The 21,893-nt window shown below is 40.8% G+C and overlaps 1 protein-coding gene across 2 annotated transcripts in view; it reads left to right on the top strand.

The window, feature by feature from the left end:
* KLHL29 (kelch like family member 29) overlaps nucleotides 1-21,893 on the top strand; it is a 407,375-nt gene that overhangs the window by 117,274 nt on the left and 268,208 nt on the right. For both annotated transcript variants that reach the window (XM_053380853.1, XM_053380852.1), the window contains exon 3: nucleotides 12,949-13,260. In XM_053380853.1, the coding sequence (XP_053236828.1) occupies nucleotides 13,000-13,260 (261 nt within the window). In that variant the 5' untranslated portion in view covers nucleotides 12,949-12,999. The remainder of the gene's footprint in view (nucleotides 1-12,948; nucleotides 13,261-21,893) is intronic.

Here is a 21,893-nt window from a genome sequence, read left to right as displayed (position 1 = left end):
CAACGGCAATGTGGAAAGGAAGCCCCCCCAAATATGGGCAAGTATGTCTTAACCTGAGAATCACAGGTAAGTATTCTAAGTTAATGAAACTCAGTTTGGTGGAAGAAAGTTACACAATCAACTGCCATCTTTTGCTTAAGCTCCGTTATGGTCATTTTGTGTCAACAACAACTTTTCTGTTGGATCGCTTCAAGCAATACCTTCCCTTCCTATTTCTTCCAAATTCTTTTTAAAATTTATCCTTAACATAACGAAATACATTGTAAATTAAGAGGGCTTCCTCTTTGGAAGGCAGGAAGAATGAATAGCTGTGACATAATTCTTCTGAAACCTGTGCTAAAATATATTGGAACAGAAGACTGGCCATATATATTTCATGTCGCCCAAGATTAAAACTACCCTGATCCACTCCTGTAAATTGAAATGGCTGCAGTTGATGTTTAAGGTTGATTTTAAAATGTGGTTTTGGCGGCACAGACATCTACGAGATAAATTTTGCAACTGGCAGGGCAAATGCTATGCATTTCATGGTGGAAGAAAGTAGCTCCTCTTTCCTTCCTCAAAAAATTTATGTTCTCTACAGCTTCAAGCCATATAGAGTGCTGTAAACTCTGGTGTGGTCTTTATTCTCATCGGAACCCCAGCCAGAATTATCCACTGAATAAAAAAAAAATGAATTAAAAGATAATAAATTGCAAGAGGGTTTGGGCAACAAACAGATAAAGCAGTCTTTCTTCTCTGAGACTTCAATTTTTGAGAACAGCCTAGGGCAGTGAGTGAAATTGGTTTATTAGTTTCACTTTGGTCACTGGCTAACATCATTCCACATCCCAAAAATGCCACATTTAATTCTGCCTGATTTGGAATAATTGACCGATCAGGAGCAAGACCCATGAAGTGAGCTTTAAATTACATTGTACCCCTAAGGGAGTTGATTGGTTGCGAGAAATGCTCATGTAGGTAAAGTTATATTAACACCATTCTCTACATTACATTTTGCCTGCCAAAGATAGCATGCCATTTTCACGTAGAACTTTGCACGTCAAAATTAGGTAACATATAATTTGTGTGTTGCCGCCACTTAAGTTAATTTGGAAGTCAATAAGTAATGTATACAGTACATCAAATTCATCTGTGGGCATTCAGCTCATTTGCTGTTACTCTGCACACATTTCTCTTCATTGTATGTCATTGTTTGTTGCCAAATGCACTTTTTAAAATTACCAATTTAGGTGTAACAATAATGCATTTTCCAGGAAAAAGCAATTCCAAAGAACAGCTGCTGCTGGTATGCTTTGCTTTCCCATCTTTCTCGCTGGTGTTTTTAGTAGTATTCTTTAGTGTGGAGAGGGAAATCCCTGCTTCTTTGATGAATACACAAGGCAGAAAGTGGGTGCAATTTTGCAAAATATAGACAGCTGGCATGCATGATACGTGATGTGTGATAGAATGATGGGTGAAGTTAGTGCAAGACAGTTGGAGAGTAAGAGAGTTGGATAGAATTGAGATAGTGAGCGAGAATGAGATGAGGGAGAGAATGGAAGCATGGGTTAAAAGGGTTAGGATAGCTTTAACATCAATCTGGGATGTTAGAAGCTTTTTTTCCTATTCTGTACTTAATTTTGATATGTTCTCTAAATGAATATATGCTTGTTGTTAACTACTTGTGTTCCCATAAGTATATCCCATTCCACATGTCTTGCATAGATATAAACAAGCAAACAAGGGGAGAATTCTTGATCTCTTAACTGGATTCCATGGACCTGACGAGTGACCTCCAGCTAGGTCCTTGAAGAGGATCCCTTGAATATCACACATGGGCTCAATGTGGGCATCAAACCTAACCACGAGTTGTAGTAGTCATAGAGACTAGAATCCAACCATAGCTTGAGCTTTCAAATGTGTATCATGTAAACCATAGATTACTGCTGCTTTTCTTTCATTTTGCACCTTCTCTGCATTGTAAGTTCGCTCCTTGGTGCTGCAACCTCTGGAGATGGAATGAGGACCATAATTGGTTCGTAAGTCTTTTCGAATCCTAGTTAAACTTCTTTTAAGGAAAACATGGTTTGAAATGATACCGGAAATGATTCATAGTAGTTTGGATGATGCAGCGTTTTTGAATTCCTATAGACATTAAGACTTCTACCTTAGTACACTAGTACTTTGGGTTACATAAGCTTCAGGTTACAGACACTTCAGGTTACAGACTCCGCTAACCCAGAAATAGTACCTCGGGTTAAGAACTTTGCTTCAGGATGAGAACAGAAATCGTGCTCCGGCGGCACGGCGGCAGCGGGAGGCCCCATTAGCTAAAGTGGTGCTTCAGGTTAAGAACAGTTTCAGGTTAAGAACGGACTGAGGTACCACTGTACAGTGAGTTGGATGGCCTCTAAGCCCCAGACATCTGTCCTTGACTCGTACGTGTGTGGCTAGATGTCGTGGACAAAATTTAGATTGCTGTTACTAACAGAGACTCCAATGGCTGTGGGTTAGCATCAATTTGTGTTGAAGATGGTGATGCTTACCTTTTTAAGGGCTTTAATGGTGTAGGACCTGGGTATTTCTCCTGTAATGAACCTCCTGAATGCCTAAGGTCATCAGGAAAGGCACCTGCTCATTCAGAAGTAAAAAAGATGGTGAAAAGGAGAAGAGCCTTTTCAGTGGCAGCAGAATATGTTGTGGAACCTTCTCCGTCAAGAGGCTCACCAGGTTGGCGGACTTGTAGCATATTGATGGAAAAAACATTCCTCTTTTAGAGGTTTAGCGTTGTGTACAGGCAGGGCCCCTGTGACCATATCTGCAACAGTAGAAGAACTATGGGATGTGCTAAAGTCAGTGCAAGGCTGCAAATTGCTGAATGTATTGGGTTTTGTAAAACAAAACAAAACAAAACACAACTTTAATTTTGATGTCATAATGTTAACAATGACATCCATGTGTTCTTATGGTGTGACATAAATAAACTCCCAAGGCATGACATGTTTTGAGATCTTAGTACAGAAAGAGAGTTAACATGAACTTACCTCTTTTCTTTTCTTTCTTCCAGGTAAGTAGGAAATAAATCATAAAGTACAGAGTACCATATTGGTCATTTTGTGTTGTTTCCAGCAGCTTCATGCTGCTTTTCTCAGTCGGATACAGATTTTAATTGACTTAAACCCATTCAGGATAAATAACAATATTTTCAAACATGAATTTCTGGGTTGTAATATTTCAGGCGCCCAAATTAAGTTTGCGGAATCATAAGCATTCTGAGTATCTTGAAATCCAGTGCGAGTAGATGAAAGCAGAAGGTTACATGTGTCTGGCAGCTGGTACTTGTGACTTCATAGATAATGTTATGGAGACCTAAGATACCCAGGGTTCTAAAAGATTAGTATCATGTTACTTTTAAATAGTGCATATGCTAGTAAATATTTCAAATAGAAGACTTAAGTGGGTTGACCTATTTAGCATAAAAGACCTAATGTAGCAGGCATGTCTGATTGCTTTTCAGCAAACGGTGGAGGAATGCTTTGGAGTCAGATGAGAAATGCTTAATTTTGCAGTTGGGGATGTGATATTAATTCATTAGGGTATTTGGCAATGACCCTGGTGTTCTTCAGGCATTGTCTTTCAGGTCAAAACAAAAATAGCTAGGAGGTGAAATCAATACTATTTTCCCCCTTCCATATTTGACTTAATGTAAGAGGGTAGTAAGATCAATAAAAAGGTAATGATCTGTGGTTGAATATGTACAGTTAACAGCCAACTGCACACTGACACAGACCGGGAATAAAACTGATGACTGTAGATGTTAAAACTACAAGCATCAATCTGATAACCGAAAAACAATCCTGCTTGTTCATTCAGTTGTATGTATGAATTATTGAGATTGCCTTGCTATTATCATTGAATCTCCCCTAAAGCCCAAACTTTTATTTTTAATGTTTCATTTATTCCCCTGGCTTCTCCATAGATTAGGCTTTCAAAGAGTAGACTGATACTCTCCTTTTCCAGTTAATAACGGCTGGTAGAATATAATGGACTCCAGAAACCCCACACTACATGTGATACTGTTTGGGGTTGGGCAGGGAGAGTGGACTGGCAGTTTAATTCCAGGGTACTAAAAGAGTGTGTTTTGCAACTTCTTTGTAAACAGAACTGTTAGGATATGGCCATTGTCTATGTTTGGTTTTTTCCAGGTTGAGCTTAATAGGCATGTGGACTTGCTTTCTCATGGTACCAGAACCAAGTGTCATGCAGTAAAATTAATTAGAAGGCACATTTTGGACAAACAAAGATATGTTTTAATATAACATATTATTACAGAGCTTAATTCATTATTATAAAATTATCTGCCACAATATGTGGTGATGCTTTCTAAAGGAGCTTAAATGAATCCGTTGGCGTTTCCAAATTAGCTTAAATAAATCAATGGGACAGATATTTAACAGAAGCCATTATCCAAGGTGGCTAATTTAACTTCCATGTTCAAAAGCAGTGTATCTCTATAAACCAGTTGTTGTTGTTGTGGCACAAACAACTGGCACGGTATTGCTTTCACGTTCAGCTTATGGATTTCCTGTAACTTTCTGGCTGACCACCGTGGGGAACAATTTGTTTATTTATTTAAATATTTGTAGACCACAGTTTGATCTAATATACAGTGGTACCTCGGGTTACAGACACTTCAGGTTACAGACTCCGCTAACCCGGAAGTAGTAACTCGGGTTAAGAACTTTACCTCAGGATGAGAACAGAACTCGTGCGGCGGCGGCGGGAGGCCCCATTAGCTAAAGTGGTACCTCAGGTTAATAACAGTTTCAGGTTAAGAACGGACCTCCGGAACGAATTAAGTTCTTAACCCGAGGTACCACTGTATGGCAAGGCAATACACGATGGTGGGCTACATCAACCTTTGGATTTGGTCAAGTAGATCTGTCCTTGTATTTTTACTCAGTGAGGAAAGGCTGTACGTACTTGTTCCTTTTTTCGGTATGTATGAATGAATGCCTAGGAGAAACTGAAGTGACACAGGCTTACTATTTTGAAGGGAGAAGGAAAGTGGATGAGAGCCAGTTCTCAGGAAAAGCTATGAAATAAAGGAAAGCAACATCCAGAATGTGTGTGGTTTTGACTGAACTAGTAGAAGTGTCCACTGTGTAGCTGAATTATATGACATATGGCCGATGGCAGGAAAGGCTTAATAAATCCAGTCAATAGAGCAAAAATGTTTTAATTCAGCATATTTTAGGGTATGAAGAGATTCTGATGGAATTTATTCCTGGCTACCTATTTGGGATGGATACTGCAACATATGGACTAATTTGTTTTAACAGGACACTGCCCGGGTAGATTTACTGCTCCCATGAGCAGTTCCTTTCATCTTGAGTACAGCGTAGCCTCAATCTGACACATAGAAATCCCCAGCTCCTGAGTGTAACTCATTCTCTTTAAAGGCCTCTGTAAACGCCAGCCTAGGCCTTGGCATGTTGCCAAAATAAACCCTCCGGTCTGAGGCAATGCCAGCTGTCAAGAGAGGCAGAGAGAATTGGGAGGGCCCATCCTCATTAGCCCTTCATTATTTTTTAGACAATTCCACATAATTGCCCTGATTTGAGTCATACCTTCAAAATCTTGAGTCTGCTAGCTGCATGAAACAATCTCAGAAGCTTTTGTCTTACTAATATGGATGGGTCAGTAAAAGGAAAGACCGTTCAAGAAAGAGTGGTTTCAGGATTCTGTTTCCTGTGAGGGTCATGTTGACTACACAACCTTCTGCAAGCTCGGAGAATGCACAGTGGGTGCCAGTACTTGAACTGCTGCACTCTGTAGTTTGGTTCCTCCATTTCCTTCTGCTTCATTTTGCATATTTCAAAGGCAACCAAGTGAAAGGTGGTGGGGAATAATAAATATTGTAGGCATGTTTTCAGTGTATACACGGTACGTACGAGGGTAGGGATGCAGGAGGGATCCAGAAGTTTAAGCAAGTTGATAGTATTGGTCGGCCTGGTTCTGTTTACCAAGGCTTGCGTGTAAGAAAAGCCTGTGTGAGATGGGTGGGTGAAAGGCACGGTTAAGGTGGGTGTGGGAGCGATGCAGGGTGGCATCAAAGTAAAGGCACATGTTAGTTGATATCTGTTGGACCTCAAAGGTCCTAGAGCAGGCATAGGCAAACTCGGCCCTCCATGTTTTGGGACTACAACTCCCATCATCCCTGACCACTGGTCCTGTTAGGTAGGGATGATGGGAGTTGTAGTCCCAAAACATCTGGAGGGCCAAGTTTGCCTATGCCTGTCCTAGAGGAAAGTAACCTAGAGAGCCTCTGCAGTGTCATACTTGAAGTGTTGGACTAGTAAAGGGGAGGCGCAGGTTCACATCTCAAATCAGCTATCAGTATCTCAGCCCAACCTACCTCATAGGATTGTAGCAAGAGTACAGTGGGAGAAAGGGAGAAGTATGTGAGCTCCTTGGGAGGAAAGGCAGGGTCTAAATGTAATTAATTAGGATAAGCAGTAAGAACATAAGAAAAGCTCTACTCTGCCAAACAAAGGTGGACTTCCTGCAGTGGGTTAGTAACCATTGAGAGACTCTCCAGTGATCATCATCACATCACAGTTGTTGCTTTGAGGGGGTTTTTCTTACTGTCGAGCAGTATATGAATTTTTGTGAAATAAATAAATAAATAAATAAATAAATAAATATATAATGGTAGCTTATTCTATCGCTAAGCTCAGTGCTGTGTGTAGAAATGATTCCTTTTGTCTGTGCTGGCTCTCCTACCAATCAATTTCACTGAATGATCCTGAGCTTTCGTATTATGAGTGGGATAAAAACCACTCTGTATCGAGTTTTTTTTCAACACCATGAACAACATGATAAATCTCCATGTCTCTCATTTCTTCTCTTCCTTTCCCCAAATTCTTCAGCCCCAGATGTTTTAATTTTTTCTCGTAGTGAAGGTGCTCTCTGGATCATAGTGGTCACCCTTTTCTGCATCTTTTCCAACTCTAAAATAGCCCTTTTTGAGATGCTGAGAACAGAAATAGGTAATATTCCAAGTGTGACTGTACTTTATATTAGTATAGACCTGAAAATTTTAGACTGGATTTTTTATTTTCCCCAGAAGAGAGAGAATAATCATACTACAAAAAGTGTGTTTTCAGTTTTGTAGAATTACTTCCAAAAATAACTTGAACAAATGACACTCTCCAAGACAAAATTTGTTCTCTTTTTCAGCTATAAAACTCCAAATACAGTTTAGTCCTGCATACCAAGAGGCTGCTATCTTCTTTATATTCCATTGATGACAATCTTTAAGGTTGTTACAAACCCAAGAACTTTTTCTCAGTCTCACCTGTGTTCTAGGCAAGGAGCACACAAGGACACAGCTCTACAGCTTTGGGATTTTAGCCATTGTAAATTATACATTACACAAGAACATTCATGCTTGGCTTATGGTGGGAAATGTAATATTAGCCTCTTTTTGTTAGTAAGCCATTACATTGTTGTTTTTCTGCAATATGGTTTCCTTTGATTCCCCCATTGTTCTTTGTAGTATACCACATCCACATCAGATCTCTGCATGTTTATTCACAAGCAAGTCCCATTGTGTTTTAATGGGGGCTTACTCCCTAGTAATTTATTTTACAATTGTAGTATAAGAATCCAAACATCTCACTCACATGGACGGCTCAGCTTACTATTACATTTATTCAGTAAAACGTGTTCAGCTATTTCAGAATCCCATCATTGTACTAGTGACATCCATGCCATTTACCCAATCTACCAAGTGCTCCATAGAGACAAGCTCTATTTAGCATTAATAGATATTACCATTGTGCAGCAGCCAAGGATTAGTGCTCTTAGTCCATTAAAAATGTTCCAGTAAGAACCTTACGAAAAACAAATGTGATGTAATAAAGTTAGAACTATGTTACAGATCAATCTAGGAAAAATGATTCTCTGGCTTAGAAAATAAGTTCCTAATACTAATGAGGAGTCTACATAAAAATTCTTTTTTCAACATCTGGAGTACAAAACACATGGAAAGGCCAACGATTGCAACATAACTAACTTTGTTGTGGTTTAGCACAAAGTTCTGATTTTAATAGCACATAAAACAGTTCTTGCTAAAGATCGTTATTTTGCTTGTTCACATAAAATCCATACCTCAACACACAGACCAGGCTGGTAAACATGTAACAATAAGCTAAGCAATGGTTTAGTGCGAACATACAATGGTAATGATGCTCTATGCTCCTCTCCCAATCATCCTCTGCTGCTGTACTCTAAACTTAGCCATGGTTTGTCTTAGCAGGTCATCCAAACTTGGGTTCATGGTTTGTCTCACACCAGGCAAACCACAATCTGTAACCTAAGCTTTTTTTCAGGTGTTTACATGTAAGTAACAATAAAATAGGGGACGCGGGTGGCGTGGTGGGTTAAACCACAGAGCCTAGGACTTGCCGATCAGAAGATTGGCAGTTCGATTCCCCACGACGGGGTGAGCTCCTGTTGCTCGGTCCCTGCTCCAGCCAACCTAGCAGTTCGAAAGCACATCAAGTGCAAGTAGATAAATAGGTACCGCTCCGACAGGAAGGTAAACAGCATTTCCGTGTGCTGCTCTGGTTCGCCAGAAGCGGCTTAGTCATGCTGGCCACATGACCCGGAAGCTGTACGCTGGCTCCCTCGGCCAATATAGCGAGATGAGCGCCGCAACCCCCGAGTCGGTCACAACTGGACCTAATGATCAGGGGTCCCTTTACCTTTACCTTTAACAATAAAATTCATGATTTGGGGTTATTCTTGTCATGCAAATTCATAAAGCCATTGAAGCGATGTACACAGCAAAAACAAAACACTGAAACACAAGTTCTAAGAACAATAAAATCAGTTCAGGAAGCTCCAAAATAATGAGACCATACATACAAACTCTAAAAGCGGGGGGGGGGGGGAATTCATCAAATATAAAATTAATTAATGTGCTGCAACCACCCAAGAATAAAAATATTATCATGTGTTTGTAAATATAGCACATTTTGTGTGACTGCCGTATCTTGGTCTTTAGTGTTGTCTATTTCAGTTTGTGCTGACATTCTCTGATAAAATTACATCTATTTACTTCTTGACATCTCTTTGAAGCGATACTGGCCTTAGTATGAAAATGTTTTTCATATTTATCAGATGCAGTACTTGGCGTTAGATCTAATTACAGGCATTCGCCCCCACCTCCCCTTTTGTGGAAATCTCCCTTAGAATATGAAACAAAGGCGGGCAGTTTGGAATGCCTGGCTTGAAAACTATGAATGCAATGCAAGTGTTTTATCTGCAAATTTACAGTCCAATTTTTTCACGAGTCTCTATTCTCTAACTTCTAACAAAGAAGCTGCTTCCATAAAACTATTTGTGGTCATATGTATTTGTATTGTGTCTGCATTTGTAAATAGAAACAGAAATCTAAATGTATTTTATTAGAGAAAAATTTAATTAAAGGGCTGGCATTTGTTTTTGAAGTCACTTAATGAAGCTAAATCCCTATTAGCGCGAGAAATATGATTCTTCAGCTCTGTATTGGCTGAAAGCCTATTTTTCTGTTCATTTATACCTCCAAAGATAGAAACTTTGGAAGCCCAGTGAAAAAGTACTTCAAGGGACAGGCAAATGATGGAGAAGTAGTACTTCTACAAAAAAGTATGTTTGGGGGATTTAGTTTGAGGAAGATGAATGTGATAAAAGTTATTAACAAAATATTCAGGATTAAATATAATTTAATTTCTTAAAAAGATGTGCCATTTTGCTTGAAAGGATTGCTTCTTATGTTGCTGTATCTCTGAATATAACTATAGCATCTGCTGTTACATTTTCTAGAGGGATAGAAGCTTGTTAGAATAAATACAAGGAAACGTTAACTTCCAACTAGAATTGGGCTGGGACATATCTGCAATTCACACCCTATAATAAAGATTTATGAACGTGATCAGTTTTTCCTGGAAACCGGAGAGAATGTCCCCTTTGTGCATTGGTCATGGATCCTGCAGTCACTGTGCAAATCACTGTACCTTTTGTGAGGTGTGGCAGAAAAGTATTCAAAGATATATGTGCTTTAGTGCTTTTCTTTAAAAAGAAAAAGCACTTGATGGTGGGACAGAGGTTGTTGGAAAAGGTATCTGGTTTCTTCTGAAAAGGTTACATATTTGCTACACGAATTATTTGCTCCTGTTTGCCAAAATGCAACAAACAACCATGTTTCAAAAATTCCTAGGCATGGACTGAAAGTACAGTGGTACCTCGGGTTACATACGCTTCAGGTTACAGCCTCCACTAACCCAGAAATAGTGCTTCAGGTTAAGAACTTTGCTTCAGGATGAGAAAAGAAATTGACCTCCGGCTGCGCGGCGGCAGCGGGAGGCCCCATTAGCTAAAGTGGTGCTTCAGGTTAAGAACAGTTTCAGGTTAAGAGCAGACCTCCGGAATGAATTAAGTACTTAACCCGAGGTACCACTGTATGTTCCTTTTTTATCATCAGTTGTGTCATAGGTACAGCCAAACCTGATGTCTCGGCTGCCAGACGTTTCGGAAGTGAATGCTTCTGTTTTCAAACACACCTTGGAAGTTGAACAGCTTCTCAATTTCCCCCATTGAACTTGCTGACGTCCCTTGATCCTCGGTTTTCGAACGTTTCGGAAGTCGAACGGACTTCCGGAACGGATTACGTTTGAGAACCGAGGTGCCACTGTACTACAAAGTTAGGTGCCTTGATCTTGAAGCAGAGTAAAATGTCCATTCTGAATTCTGGAGGCATTCTTTTGGGGTTCCTCACGCAGCTCCCTTTACAAAATTGTGAAGAATAGATTTGTTGTGCCCCACTCTGAAAAGCTGGGTGTGTGCCTGTCCTATTTTTGCTCCAGGAATAAGGGAAGAACACTCCCAGCTCTCTAAAAATGATACTTTTTGTGGAGGTACTTTATGCTTCTCTTGCACAAAGAACCAAGGCTAGGCTGTTGCATCACCTATGCCAACTTTTCCCAGCTTGGTTTTTGTCTCTTAGATATTGGTGTACTCCAGTTCCCATTAACACTAGTCAGCATGACCAATAGTTGGGGATGGTGGCAGCTGCAGCCTATCGAAACTGGAATTAGCTTTCTTTCATTTCATTTGTTTAAAGCATGTAGAATTGGGGAGGGGGGGGAAGAATTTCCTGTTCTTTCTCCTTCTCTGCAGCCACCTGCACTCCCAAGACCTTCCCAGAGAGTTGGAGGGAAGTTCCTGAACAATGTGGAATGGGATGGAGGAGGGTACTGTGGGTGGGATTTCTGAAAATCAGGCACATCACTTCACACTGCTCTGATATCTAAAACACACTCCTCATATGTCCACACACCCAGCATTCCTTTTTGTTTGATAATTGTCCTGATAATTGTGAGTATTATTGTACTTCTTAAAAAAGAGCGTGCTTCAGAAATAATAATAGAAATGGTTTGAGTTTTGTTTTTTAGTTGAGCTTCAAGGTTCTGTCTAATCTGTACTTTAACCTATAGGTATAGTGTCAGAATCAAAATGAATTGCTTAAAAAACAACTAGTAGACAGTTATAACAGACAATATTTTAATACTGTTACAGTCAGAATGAACATGGCTTGCATAATTTTTCACCCCAAAATGGAGATTGAACTTTAGGAACGTTGTTGGAAGTAAAAGCATTACACTGGGTACATTTCAAGCAGGGATCTCTTCATCAAATTGTATCAGCTGAAGATGATGCAAAATGCTCACAGAAAAAAGTGTGACCTTAGGCATTTAGTTCATGGACATTACTCTTTTAGATTAGGGGTGTCTAACCTCTGGACCTCCAGATGTTCAGCTGCTATCATTCCTGACAACTGGCATGGACTGATGCAGGTAGGAGTTAAACAACATCTGGTGTGCCAAAGGTTCTCCATCCCTGTTTTAGGTAAAGAAATTATTTACCATTATGGGAAATAAAATTTGTGGAAAATATAAGTATGGTTAGAACCCATGTATATGCCAGAAATATTCTTTTAGTGAGTAGTCCATTTTGGGCAAGTAACTTAAAAGTTTAATGTCTGAATTCATGTTGTTTTGATGATTATATAAATAAATTACTAAAACTACGTTTTTAATTTTTATACATAAAAATATACAAAAACCCCTTTATTTTCCCTATATTGGTGACACAGTTCCATGGATAATGAAATATATTTCCTTAATTCTGAAAAGTAATGATAAAAAAATCAATATTCTTTCATTTTACAATTTGCTTGAAACTAAATTATAAGCAGGGCCACAAAAAGATTTCTGTTTACCACTCTTTGGTGGGGAAAGTGTTGTTCTCATATTTAAATATAGAACATTCATGTGCTATTAGTAAGCCATTCATTAGATCATAAAGTGAGCTTCATCTTTCTCAAACTACTTTTGTTTTTCTTGTGTTTGGGAGTGAAACAAATGAATTGCTGCTGTGAATCACATTCTGTGCATCACTCCTACACAATACTACTTTTCCCCAACATCATACAAACATGTTTTCTATGTTGCAGGATCCAGACAGGGTATTTTTAGGAAGCTGTTAGAAATATAATCCTGCTGTCAAGAGCTAATCCCTCATTGAGAGTTCAAGTGGCAGATTACTTCAAGCGTGGTGTTTCATTGTCCGTAAACTGTCATCTGATAGGTAGTTTGGGGAACCTTCTTGTAGGGTCAGAGAGACCCTTCTCCCCACTACAGATTCATTCTGTTTTTTGTTCCCTTTGTTTTGGATTTTCCTTATTAGGACTTCCTGAAATGCAGTTTGAAGCCAGGCACACAACAGAATTCTTCTGTTCCTTTGTCATGCGCAACATGTTAAGGCAAAGAAATGAGCGTGATGACTTAGCACAACTTGTTCCTTTCTCAAGACTTAGTTTAATAAAACCGTTTTGTTTCTTGTCTTGGTTCTCGATAGGCAACCTCTGAAAATCCCTTTGAGAAGAGGCGGAAGCCTCCTTTGGCCGAGATGTCACGGCACCACAGCCGGTTTGAAAGAGATTATCGCACAGGATGGGACCGCCGGGAGTGGAGCACCAATGGGAACCACGTGAACAGCAGTAACTGCAACAGCACAGTGAACAGCAATAGCAACAATAGACCAGGGCTCCTGCCTGTGCCAATTGTACCCTCGCGGCTGCATGCCCCAGCCACAGTTGCTTGTACCACAGTGAACAGTGATGTGATAACCACTCTTGTGGCCAACTCTTCTGCAGCTGCAACAACCAAAGTAAGAAGGGGATTCTTTGTACTCTATATTGTATTAGCTAAGGAAAACCTCTTTAGAAGATACCGCCTTTTCCTTTCAGATCATGTTACCTTCCAATAAGGTCTTTGACAGTGTGCACTAGGATTTAGTTTTGTTTTTTCTTCTTGTCAGTGCCATTGGTGCCTTCAAGCTTCCTTATATAGTTTCTCGGAGTAGTAAGCCCTACCATGCATTTGTAAACTTATATTGTCTAAACATTGCAAATAGTTAAAAAGTGAAACTGTCTTGAGCATAAGCATAAAATGTACATCACTATCCCCCCCTTCCTGTATATACGGCTGTCTTATCTTGTTCTCTTCTTTAGTTGCCTGCTCATGCCCTTTATGTTGCAGGATAACTTAAGCAACGAGAATGATTATCTTCTTGGCCTGAATAGGATACAGTAAAGTGTAAATACTAGCTGTTTTACTACTTTGTGGTTCCTACTTAAAGCCCATTGTAAAAGCCCAGGTACCACTTGTGAGCACAAGTCATCGACATTTCTCCCCAACAGATACACAAATTCTTATCTTAATATCAGTAACCTTTTACAACTTCCTGTTGCTATCAGAGATGCTGTTATCTCCCAGCCTCTCAAGCTGGGGGTCAACATTTTATTCTGCACCAAGTTTATTGCCATGTCTCTTGACTTTGTCCTCTTTGACAGCTCATTTTTTCCCTAAAACCCCCAGCCACGTTCTAATTGTGGCTCAGGTAAACAGTTTCCACCATTTCCATGTTCAACTATAGGAGGAAAAGGCCATCCTGGCACTCAGTTTGAAATGTCTGTGCCATTAAGCAACAGCTTTCTGCGAGTGTTGTCATATTTTACCAATATATACACTTGAGGCAATTGAAATGCGGCTTGCAAAGAAAGGGCAAAGTTCCGTGAGGAATATGCAACCTGTCTGTTATGGGGATTCCATTTTTAGTTCGTTACTTTTAGGCAATTGGGACTATTTCCCCCATAGTTCATAAATGTGCTTTCCGGGGTGCTCATTGTCACATGTTTCCTGCTTTTGCGGTTGTTGATTGCCATGCAAAAGTAGTCCCAATCTTTTGAACTATCTCTGCAAACTTTAGTATTTTTGGTTGTCTTCAGTACTCCATGTGAGTTCTGTGCCTGTGCAGGTATCTGGATAAACTCAGTAGAGGGGTTTGTCCTCTCTGCATATACTCTAGGAGAGTATACAAACAGCTTGTCTCTTTTGTGTGCTGTGAACCTTCACTGAGGACCTTCTCTGAGCTTTTTTCTTTCTTTCTCTAATGATAGTTCCAGAGCTTTTCGATTTGTGTAACATGGTCTCACCACTTTTGTTGTGTTGTGGGAATAGCTTGGTGTGGGGATACCCTCCTTGAACTCCTGTGATGCATGTGTAATATTTTAAGTGTATTGGCTGGAGAAGAATGAATAGATGCCTGTGATGGATATGGTCAGTGTCATGCTTTAGCAGGGAAAGAACAACATATAGTATTCCCCTCCATGCCAAAGATTTATAAATCAAGCTAGAAGAAATCGTTTCATCTCCATGTTTTTTGTGGGGTAGGGTGAGGAGTACATTGCAGAGACTAGCAGGAGCCAACTTCTAAATATATTTTATTTAGCAAAGTTTAGATACCACTTACTTCACAGATTTCTAAGTGGTTTAAAAAGAACAATCAAAGTAAATATGAAAAATAAGTTAACATGTATTCAACAGTTTAAAGAAACAATAAGACAATAAAATATAAATGAGAAAGCCGATTTCTTAATTTTCCTATTTGTTCTGCTACTAAGTTTTCCTGGCTTCCTTGGTTAAAAAGTTTTTAAGCCAAGAGTTGTTGATTTTAATTAGTACACAGTGGCTTATTTGTTCCTTTCTAGCTTATAAAAATGGATAAGAAAGTTATTTAAAAAAGCATATTGGAGAATAAAAGGAAAACCAGCAGGTTTTTAGAAGGTTTTTAGCAGTATAATGGGAATCCATATGTGCCCCTGTTTTTTTTACTTTGCAATCAACAGAATGTTTTCCTAACATTTTTTAAAATAAATCTAAGTGCCAAATGAAACAGATCCAGAAAGGGAGACAATAAAGTTATTTAAAGAAAGCCAGAGTCAAGCTTAAAAGTTTTTATTGTGTTTCCATACCACATTGGTTCTACCACCCACGGTAAAGAAATAAGCTAATACTGTAGAGAAAACATTTTGGCTGAGGTTTATAATACGGACATCTTTTCTTAAAAATGACCAAAGCGTTTTGACATTATTTCCATTTGTTAACAGCCAAACTGAAGTACTCTTTCACTAAGCTGGGACATTATGTAGTTGCTGTTTGGATGTGTTTAGTCTGGAGAAGATTAGAAGTCAAGTTGCAAAGCCAACACAGTGGTTTCATTTGTCTTGACCTCTGCTCCTGGATATTGTACATAGAGTCCATCTGCTGGCTGTTGTTGATCTGTTTTTGCACCAGATGTTTGAGTCCTTTTTGAGGCTGAACTGTGATAATAAACACTGCCCTTGTTTTCAAAAAGAAGCTAGTGATATAAACTGTGATTCTTCAGACAAAAAAAAGCCCTTTCCATAATAAGCAATATATGGTAATCTTGGAAGAGCTTTTCACATACAAAAAATTGTCACCACACTATTGTCATTAGCATGCTCACTTGGGAATTAAAATGGAAATATTATGAGAGAAGCAGATTATCACTTGTTCGTGTTTCAACAGAAAGCTGGTGTGGCTTCCTGCTGTGTTTACTGACCAAATCTCAGATTGAAAATTGCTTATGTTAAAGGAGGAGGAACTCTGTAAAATATTTGGGCATCTAAGTAGCTCGCCACAAGCCAACTGACAGGTGGGTTGAGACCACCCACTTGTAAGTGACCTGATCTCATGCTTCAAAATGTGCATGCATGCATCGGAAGTCTGGATTCCCCATAGGGAGATTGGGGATAGCTGATTTTTATTTTTATTTTTTTTGGTAGCCATTCTTTGTTTCCAAGTTTCCAAGTTTTTCATCTTTTTACAGATTACAGTGGTACCTCAGGTTACATATGCTTCAGGTTACATAAACTTCAGGTTACAGACTCCGCTAACCCAGAAAGAGTGCTTCAGTTTAAGAACTTTGCTTCAGGATGAGAACAGAAATTGTGCTCCCGCGGCGCGGCAGCAGCAGGAGGCCCCATTAGCTAAAGTGGTGCTTCAGGTGAAGAACAGTTTCAGGTTAAGAACAGACCTCCGGAACGAATTAAGTACTTAACCTGAGGTACCACTGTACAGATTTTTCTCAGCTCTTACACTGCTTAGTCATCCTAACAATTGATAGGATGAACCTGTCTCTCAGGATGAGATTTATTGTTGTTGTTTCTCGTTATAGGGGCATTGCCTAGTTCTGCGTTGAATGTCACCTTACCTATGAAAAACAAATTCACTAAGTATTTTATAAGAACATAAAAATAGGCTTCTGGGTCGTGCAATGACCCATCTAGTCCAACATCCTGTTCTCACTGTGGCCAACCAGATGCCTGTGAGAAACCAGGAGGCAGAAAACGAGCACAAGAGCGCTCTGCTCTCCTTTGGTTTCCAGCAGCTGGTATTTGGAATATTTTTTCTACAGTGGCTTGCTAATGTGTCCTGGAAACTTGGTATTGGAAGGCAATGTGATTATGGTTTTCATCTCTTCCTAGGGCTGCTTCTTTTCACATGTTCACAGCGATACAGATTGTTCAAACAACATATTTAATTGCTCTATCAAGCAATTGACCTTTCGAATTGAAAACCAGTTACTTTTGGTTGACATGTCTTTAAATCCCTAATAGCCAGTGTGTTGCCCTCCAGGTGTTTAGATTACAACTCCTATCATCCTTGACTATTGACTTTGCTGTCTAATGCTGATGGGAATTGGAGTCAAAAACATCTGGAGGGCACCACATTGACTATCTCTGTCTTAAGCAGCCTATGAATTATTTGAGCCTTATGTTACGGGGGTTTGGATTGGATTTCAGCTGTATATTTTAGAGCAGATAATGCTTTAATTTTTGTCTGTACTTGAAAAGGCTGCTTTTTTTAAGCCAAATGAAAACATCTAGAGGTTTGTGCTTGTGCTTGATAAATTAAACTTCCTCTGCACCTCAGGGTTTCTTTCTTTGTTTGTTTCGATTATTAACTCAAAGAACTGATGTTCCAATTAATTTATATATGCTTGTTTTGTTGACTTGCAATGTGTTTATCATCGTTTGAAAGAACCAAGAGGCCTGTCCATACTCCAGTCCTAGCCCTGTTTGAAGATGAAAGCCCTTGGTTTCAAGCACCAATTTACATCAGGAAGCACTTAGAAGATCACAAGTGTGACATGTTTAGGTATACAAAGACACTGTTTCCAGTCTTTGGCACTTGGATCAAAAATGCTTTGACTTCAGAAAGGGGAGAGAGCTGTAGTATCCGGCAAGTCAGTCAAAGTGTGTGTTAGCCAAGAGCTATTTACTTTGAATCTTTTACATCTTTTTCACTTTTTCTCCCTGCATGTATCTTCAGGTTTTCTTTTTAAGTGTTCTTTAATCTATCTGTTGATTCAAATGAAATTGTCTGCATATAAAAGACACGGCTGTCATCTACATTTGTCTGCTTTCAGAGAAACCAGGCGTCTTTCCCCGTCACCCTTCTTCCGCAAGGGAAAAGCGAATTCCATTTTTAAAAGCCTTGTCCCCAAGTTCCGTTTTGCAAAGCGAGACGTTAACAAATTCTAACATCGCTTTATAACTGAACTTCCAGAATATCAGTTTAATATATATTTTAACAGCACTCTTTATCAAACCAAGTTTCATGGATTTAACTTCCCCACAGGGAATCGCAGCTGGGTTGCTCTGTCTAGCTAACCCCACTCAAATAGTTCAAAATCCCAATTGCCCACACTGACAGTTGGTCCTTCTCCCATTGGGGGTCAAATCCCTATCTGCCACAGGTCCCTGTCTAACCCACAGATAATCCCTATCTGAGCCCACTGAGACAGAGAGCTCATCTGTCTACCCAGTCAGAAAGCCCCTATCTGCCCATTATACTGTCATCATATAACTTAAATTCCATCCTCTCACTCTCTTAATTGGCTGTTGTTCTCACCAGCTCTCATTGGTTGCTGGGTCATCAGGAGGCAAACTCAGGGCTTGTTTGTCACAGTGACCTTTAGCATTCATTGTGACTGTATCTTATATTGAGAGTTAATATAGTACAGTTCAAAAAAAACTGTTGACTGAAATAATGTGAGGTATAGAATTGCAGAGGTAGATGGGACCCTAAGGGCCATGTAGTCCAACCCCCTGTAAAGTGAGATCCTCTTTTCTGTTGCTTTTGGGTTCTGATAGGTAAATGAAGTTGAAGTCCTATAAACATTTACCTGGAAGCAAATCCCATGAACTCAATGGGAGTTGCTTCTAAGTAGACAAACATAGGATTATACATAGGATTCCAGAAAGGGTTATTTGCGTGTTCAGACCCAAAAACCTCCCCCCTAAATAAATTCACACTTGACTCAGATTTTTGGTTTGGTTTTTGGCAGAATTTAGGCCACAACTTTATTGATTACAGAAAGTGACTGGTTGCATAGCCTCTGGTTCGACTAGCTCCCTGCCATGCAGGTAGCGCTGACCCGGGGCACCAGCATAGGTCAGCCAAGGGTGAACACCTGGATAAGCGGAAAGCTAGGCACAGGCTATCTCCGCCACCTAAATGCCCCCCTGGACTCAGGCGCGGGCACAACCCCCTCACAGGGGTTGACCAAACCATCGAGTCCCTGGATTCCTTTAACGGAATACCCTTCACATAGGGATGGCGAGAGCATTCTCCCATCCCTATCACCTGAACCAGAGCCTATCTGCAACCTTACAAGTTGTGACGATTTGCTACGCTGCAGGTGAAACCCAAATGGCAACAGCCAATCAGCCAAGTGGGGAAAATTCCTGCCGTGCCCCTGTCCCAATGACAGACGACACACAATGGCATAGCAAGGTCAAGCGCAACAAGCCCTAAAAGTAGGGAGAGGTGGGTGGGTGTTCCAAATGTATGCGCCGAAAGAGGAAGCTCTGGGTCACGCGCATGGGCATAAATACACTAGGTCCCTCAAACTATTTGAACTGCGTCCCATTGGCCAGATTGCACCCAGCTTCAAGGGACTTACCAATCAGGTGTTGTGGCTGACCAGATGTACCCACCCACAACACAGGGTGTCGGTTGTCCAGGTCTCACCGCAATACGTGCCCTCTTTAAGGAAGGACCCGATTTACTTTCAGATGGCAGGAATTGAACCTAGGCCCTTTCATAAATAAAGCATGTAACATCCCACTTATGACTGTACACCAGACTTATTGCAGTCCCAAATCAGGCTCTGTATGGACAATAGCATAATACGTAGTAGGAGAGATTGATTTAAATCAGTGAGTGAGATTCAGTTTCTCTTTGTGGAATTAATATATCTCCTGAACAAGCATGGATACAACCTGGCTGCTATGATTTAATGGTTCATCTGCAGCTATGGAGAACCTTTATATAGTCTGGCAAGAAAATCCAAGAGGTGGTGTAACCTACATCAGCCTTCGCTAAACTGGTGACCATCAGATGATGTTGCTGGCTATGGCTGATGGGAGTTGAAGTCTAAAACAAAAGGAGGGAACCAGGTTGAGGAAGGCTGGTCGACATGCACTTAGCTTGTCTGTACACATGGTGGAATTCCTTCCCACTCCCCCCCCCCTTTAAACTATTTTCTTCCTCGATTCAAAAGTCAATGCCGATTGCCCATTCCTGGACCAGAGTTTAACTGAAGGATGCCTTTAAATAACAAAGTTTTAAAGTAAAGGGTAAATTAACTATTTTAAACTATTATAATCTGGCAATCACTCTTATGTAGGCCACTTGCTGTGAATCATTTACTGCTATAACACATCCTTCAAAAATAGGGTGAGTTTTTTAAAAAAAAGGAGTGAGAGAGAGCAAGAGAGAGAGCGCGCGCAATCCACAGTAAATGGAATTGGGACTGAAATATGAATCATGAATCACTACTTTTTACTTCCCCAACCCACCCCCCACTCCCTTCCTATATACATATCTTTTCACCCATTTGTCTGTCAGTGCTAATCTTGATGCTATCTTGAGAGAGTACGTAGGCATGAATTGAACCACTGAAGTTTTGCGTTACAGCATGTTGTGGTTCGAGGACCCGACCCCCGCGTCGAGGAATAAATACACAAGGACACATGATATATGGTTAATGGGCATGAAATGGCCACAACTTTATTGATTACAGCAGTGAAAAGGTATTGGCTTAGGCATTGGATGTTTAAAACATGGTGGGTTTATTCAGCAGTAGGTGGAGCCTGTTGATGCAAATCCAACGAAAGCTCACCCCTGATGTCACCGAGGGTCGTGCCATGGCCTCCCGCCAAGCAGGCATCGGACAGAATACACGACCGCCAGATTCCTTTAACGGAATACCCCTAAATTGAAGGCATAGGCGATGGCCACACCTAGCTCTTCGACACAGTACAACACATTAATCCAATGCCTAACCGCCACCCGAGCCAAAAGGCTCGCCGCCAATACCCTCACAGCTGTAACCAATCCCTGATGCTGCTGATGACGCTATCTAACCAGATGTCGTTTCCTTGATCAGAAAGATGAACCCCGTCAGTCCGGTACAAGGTTTGGTCACCAGACCGGATGCGGTTATGAGAAATGACACGGCCATTCATAAAGCGCACACGACGGGCTATCACCCGGTTCAGGAGTTTCCTGGTTTTTTCAATGGCCATACAGCTATGCGCACCACGCCAAGAGAGCCTCTGCAAGAAAGAGGACCAGAACACCGTTGTTCCGGGGCACAAAGCAGCGATTGCATCCAAGTCCCTTTTTATGTCCCATAACAAGTCCACGCTTTTCCTATTAGCAAGATCATTCTCTCCCAAGTGAACGATGAGGATGTCAGGAGGTCCAGACATGGCTACTCTCTTCGTCAGCAATGGTATAAGCTCTTCCCAACGCATGCCACGTCTCGAGAACCAGGAAACTCGCACTCCAGATGGCAAACCAAGATACGGGGTGAGGCCGCAGCTGACCGCCCGAACGCGGGCCCAGTGGACTATACTGTGGCCACAAATCCACACACGAAGAGTGAGACTGAGGCGAGGCTGGCGCCGCAGCATTAAGCTGCCAGGCACGCCCCCCGGAGGCACCTGATTGGCTACCTGCCGGTGGGCGTGGGCGCCAGCCAGGTGAGTGAGGGATAGCAGGGGGCTCCCGCCCCCTGGGCGGGGCTCGGCTTCCGCCCACAACCACTCCCCTCTCTTCAAGGGAGGAGAGTCCTTGGCACACACTGAAATTGAACTGAACACGTGAGTCAGGGAGGTAGAGAAGGTAGCTTAGGATCTATTGGTAGACAATCCTCTAGGAATTTGCAGTAGATCATAGAGAGTTTCTGTCTTTAACAACAGCAAGTTTTTAAAAAACAAAAAGCACAACACTCTATCACAGCAGTTCTTGTGCAAACTACCAACTTTGGTGTTCCTTGTCTGTAAAACAATTTTGTTGCATTTTAACAGATCCTTGTGCAAATTTTAGTATTCCCTTTTAAACCCTACCCTCTAGCAACTCAGT

This window comes from Podarcis raffonei, chromosome 3 (assembly GCF_027172205.1).
Source record: "Podarcis raffonei isolate rPodRaf1 chromosome 3, rPodRaf1.pri, whole genome shotgun sequence".
NCBI lineage: Eukaryota > Metazoa > Chordata > Lepidosauria > Squamata > Lacertidae > Podarcis > Podarcis raffonei.
The sequence above is the reverse complement of the archived record's forward strand: the minus strand, read 5'-3'. Positions and strand labels throughout refer to the sequence as shown.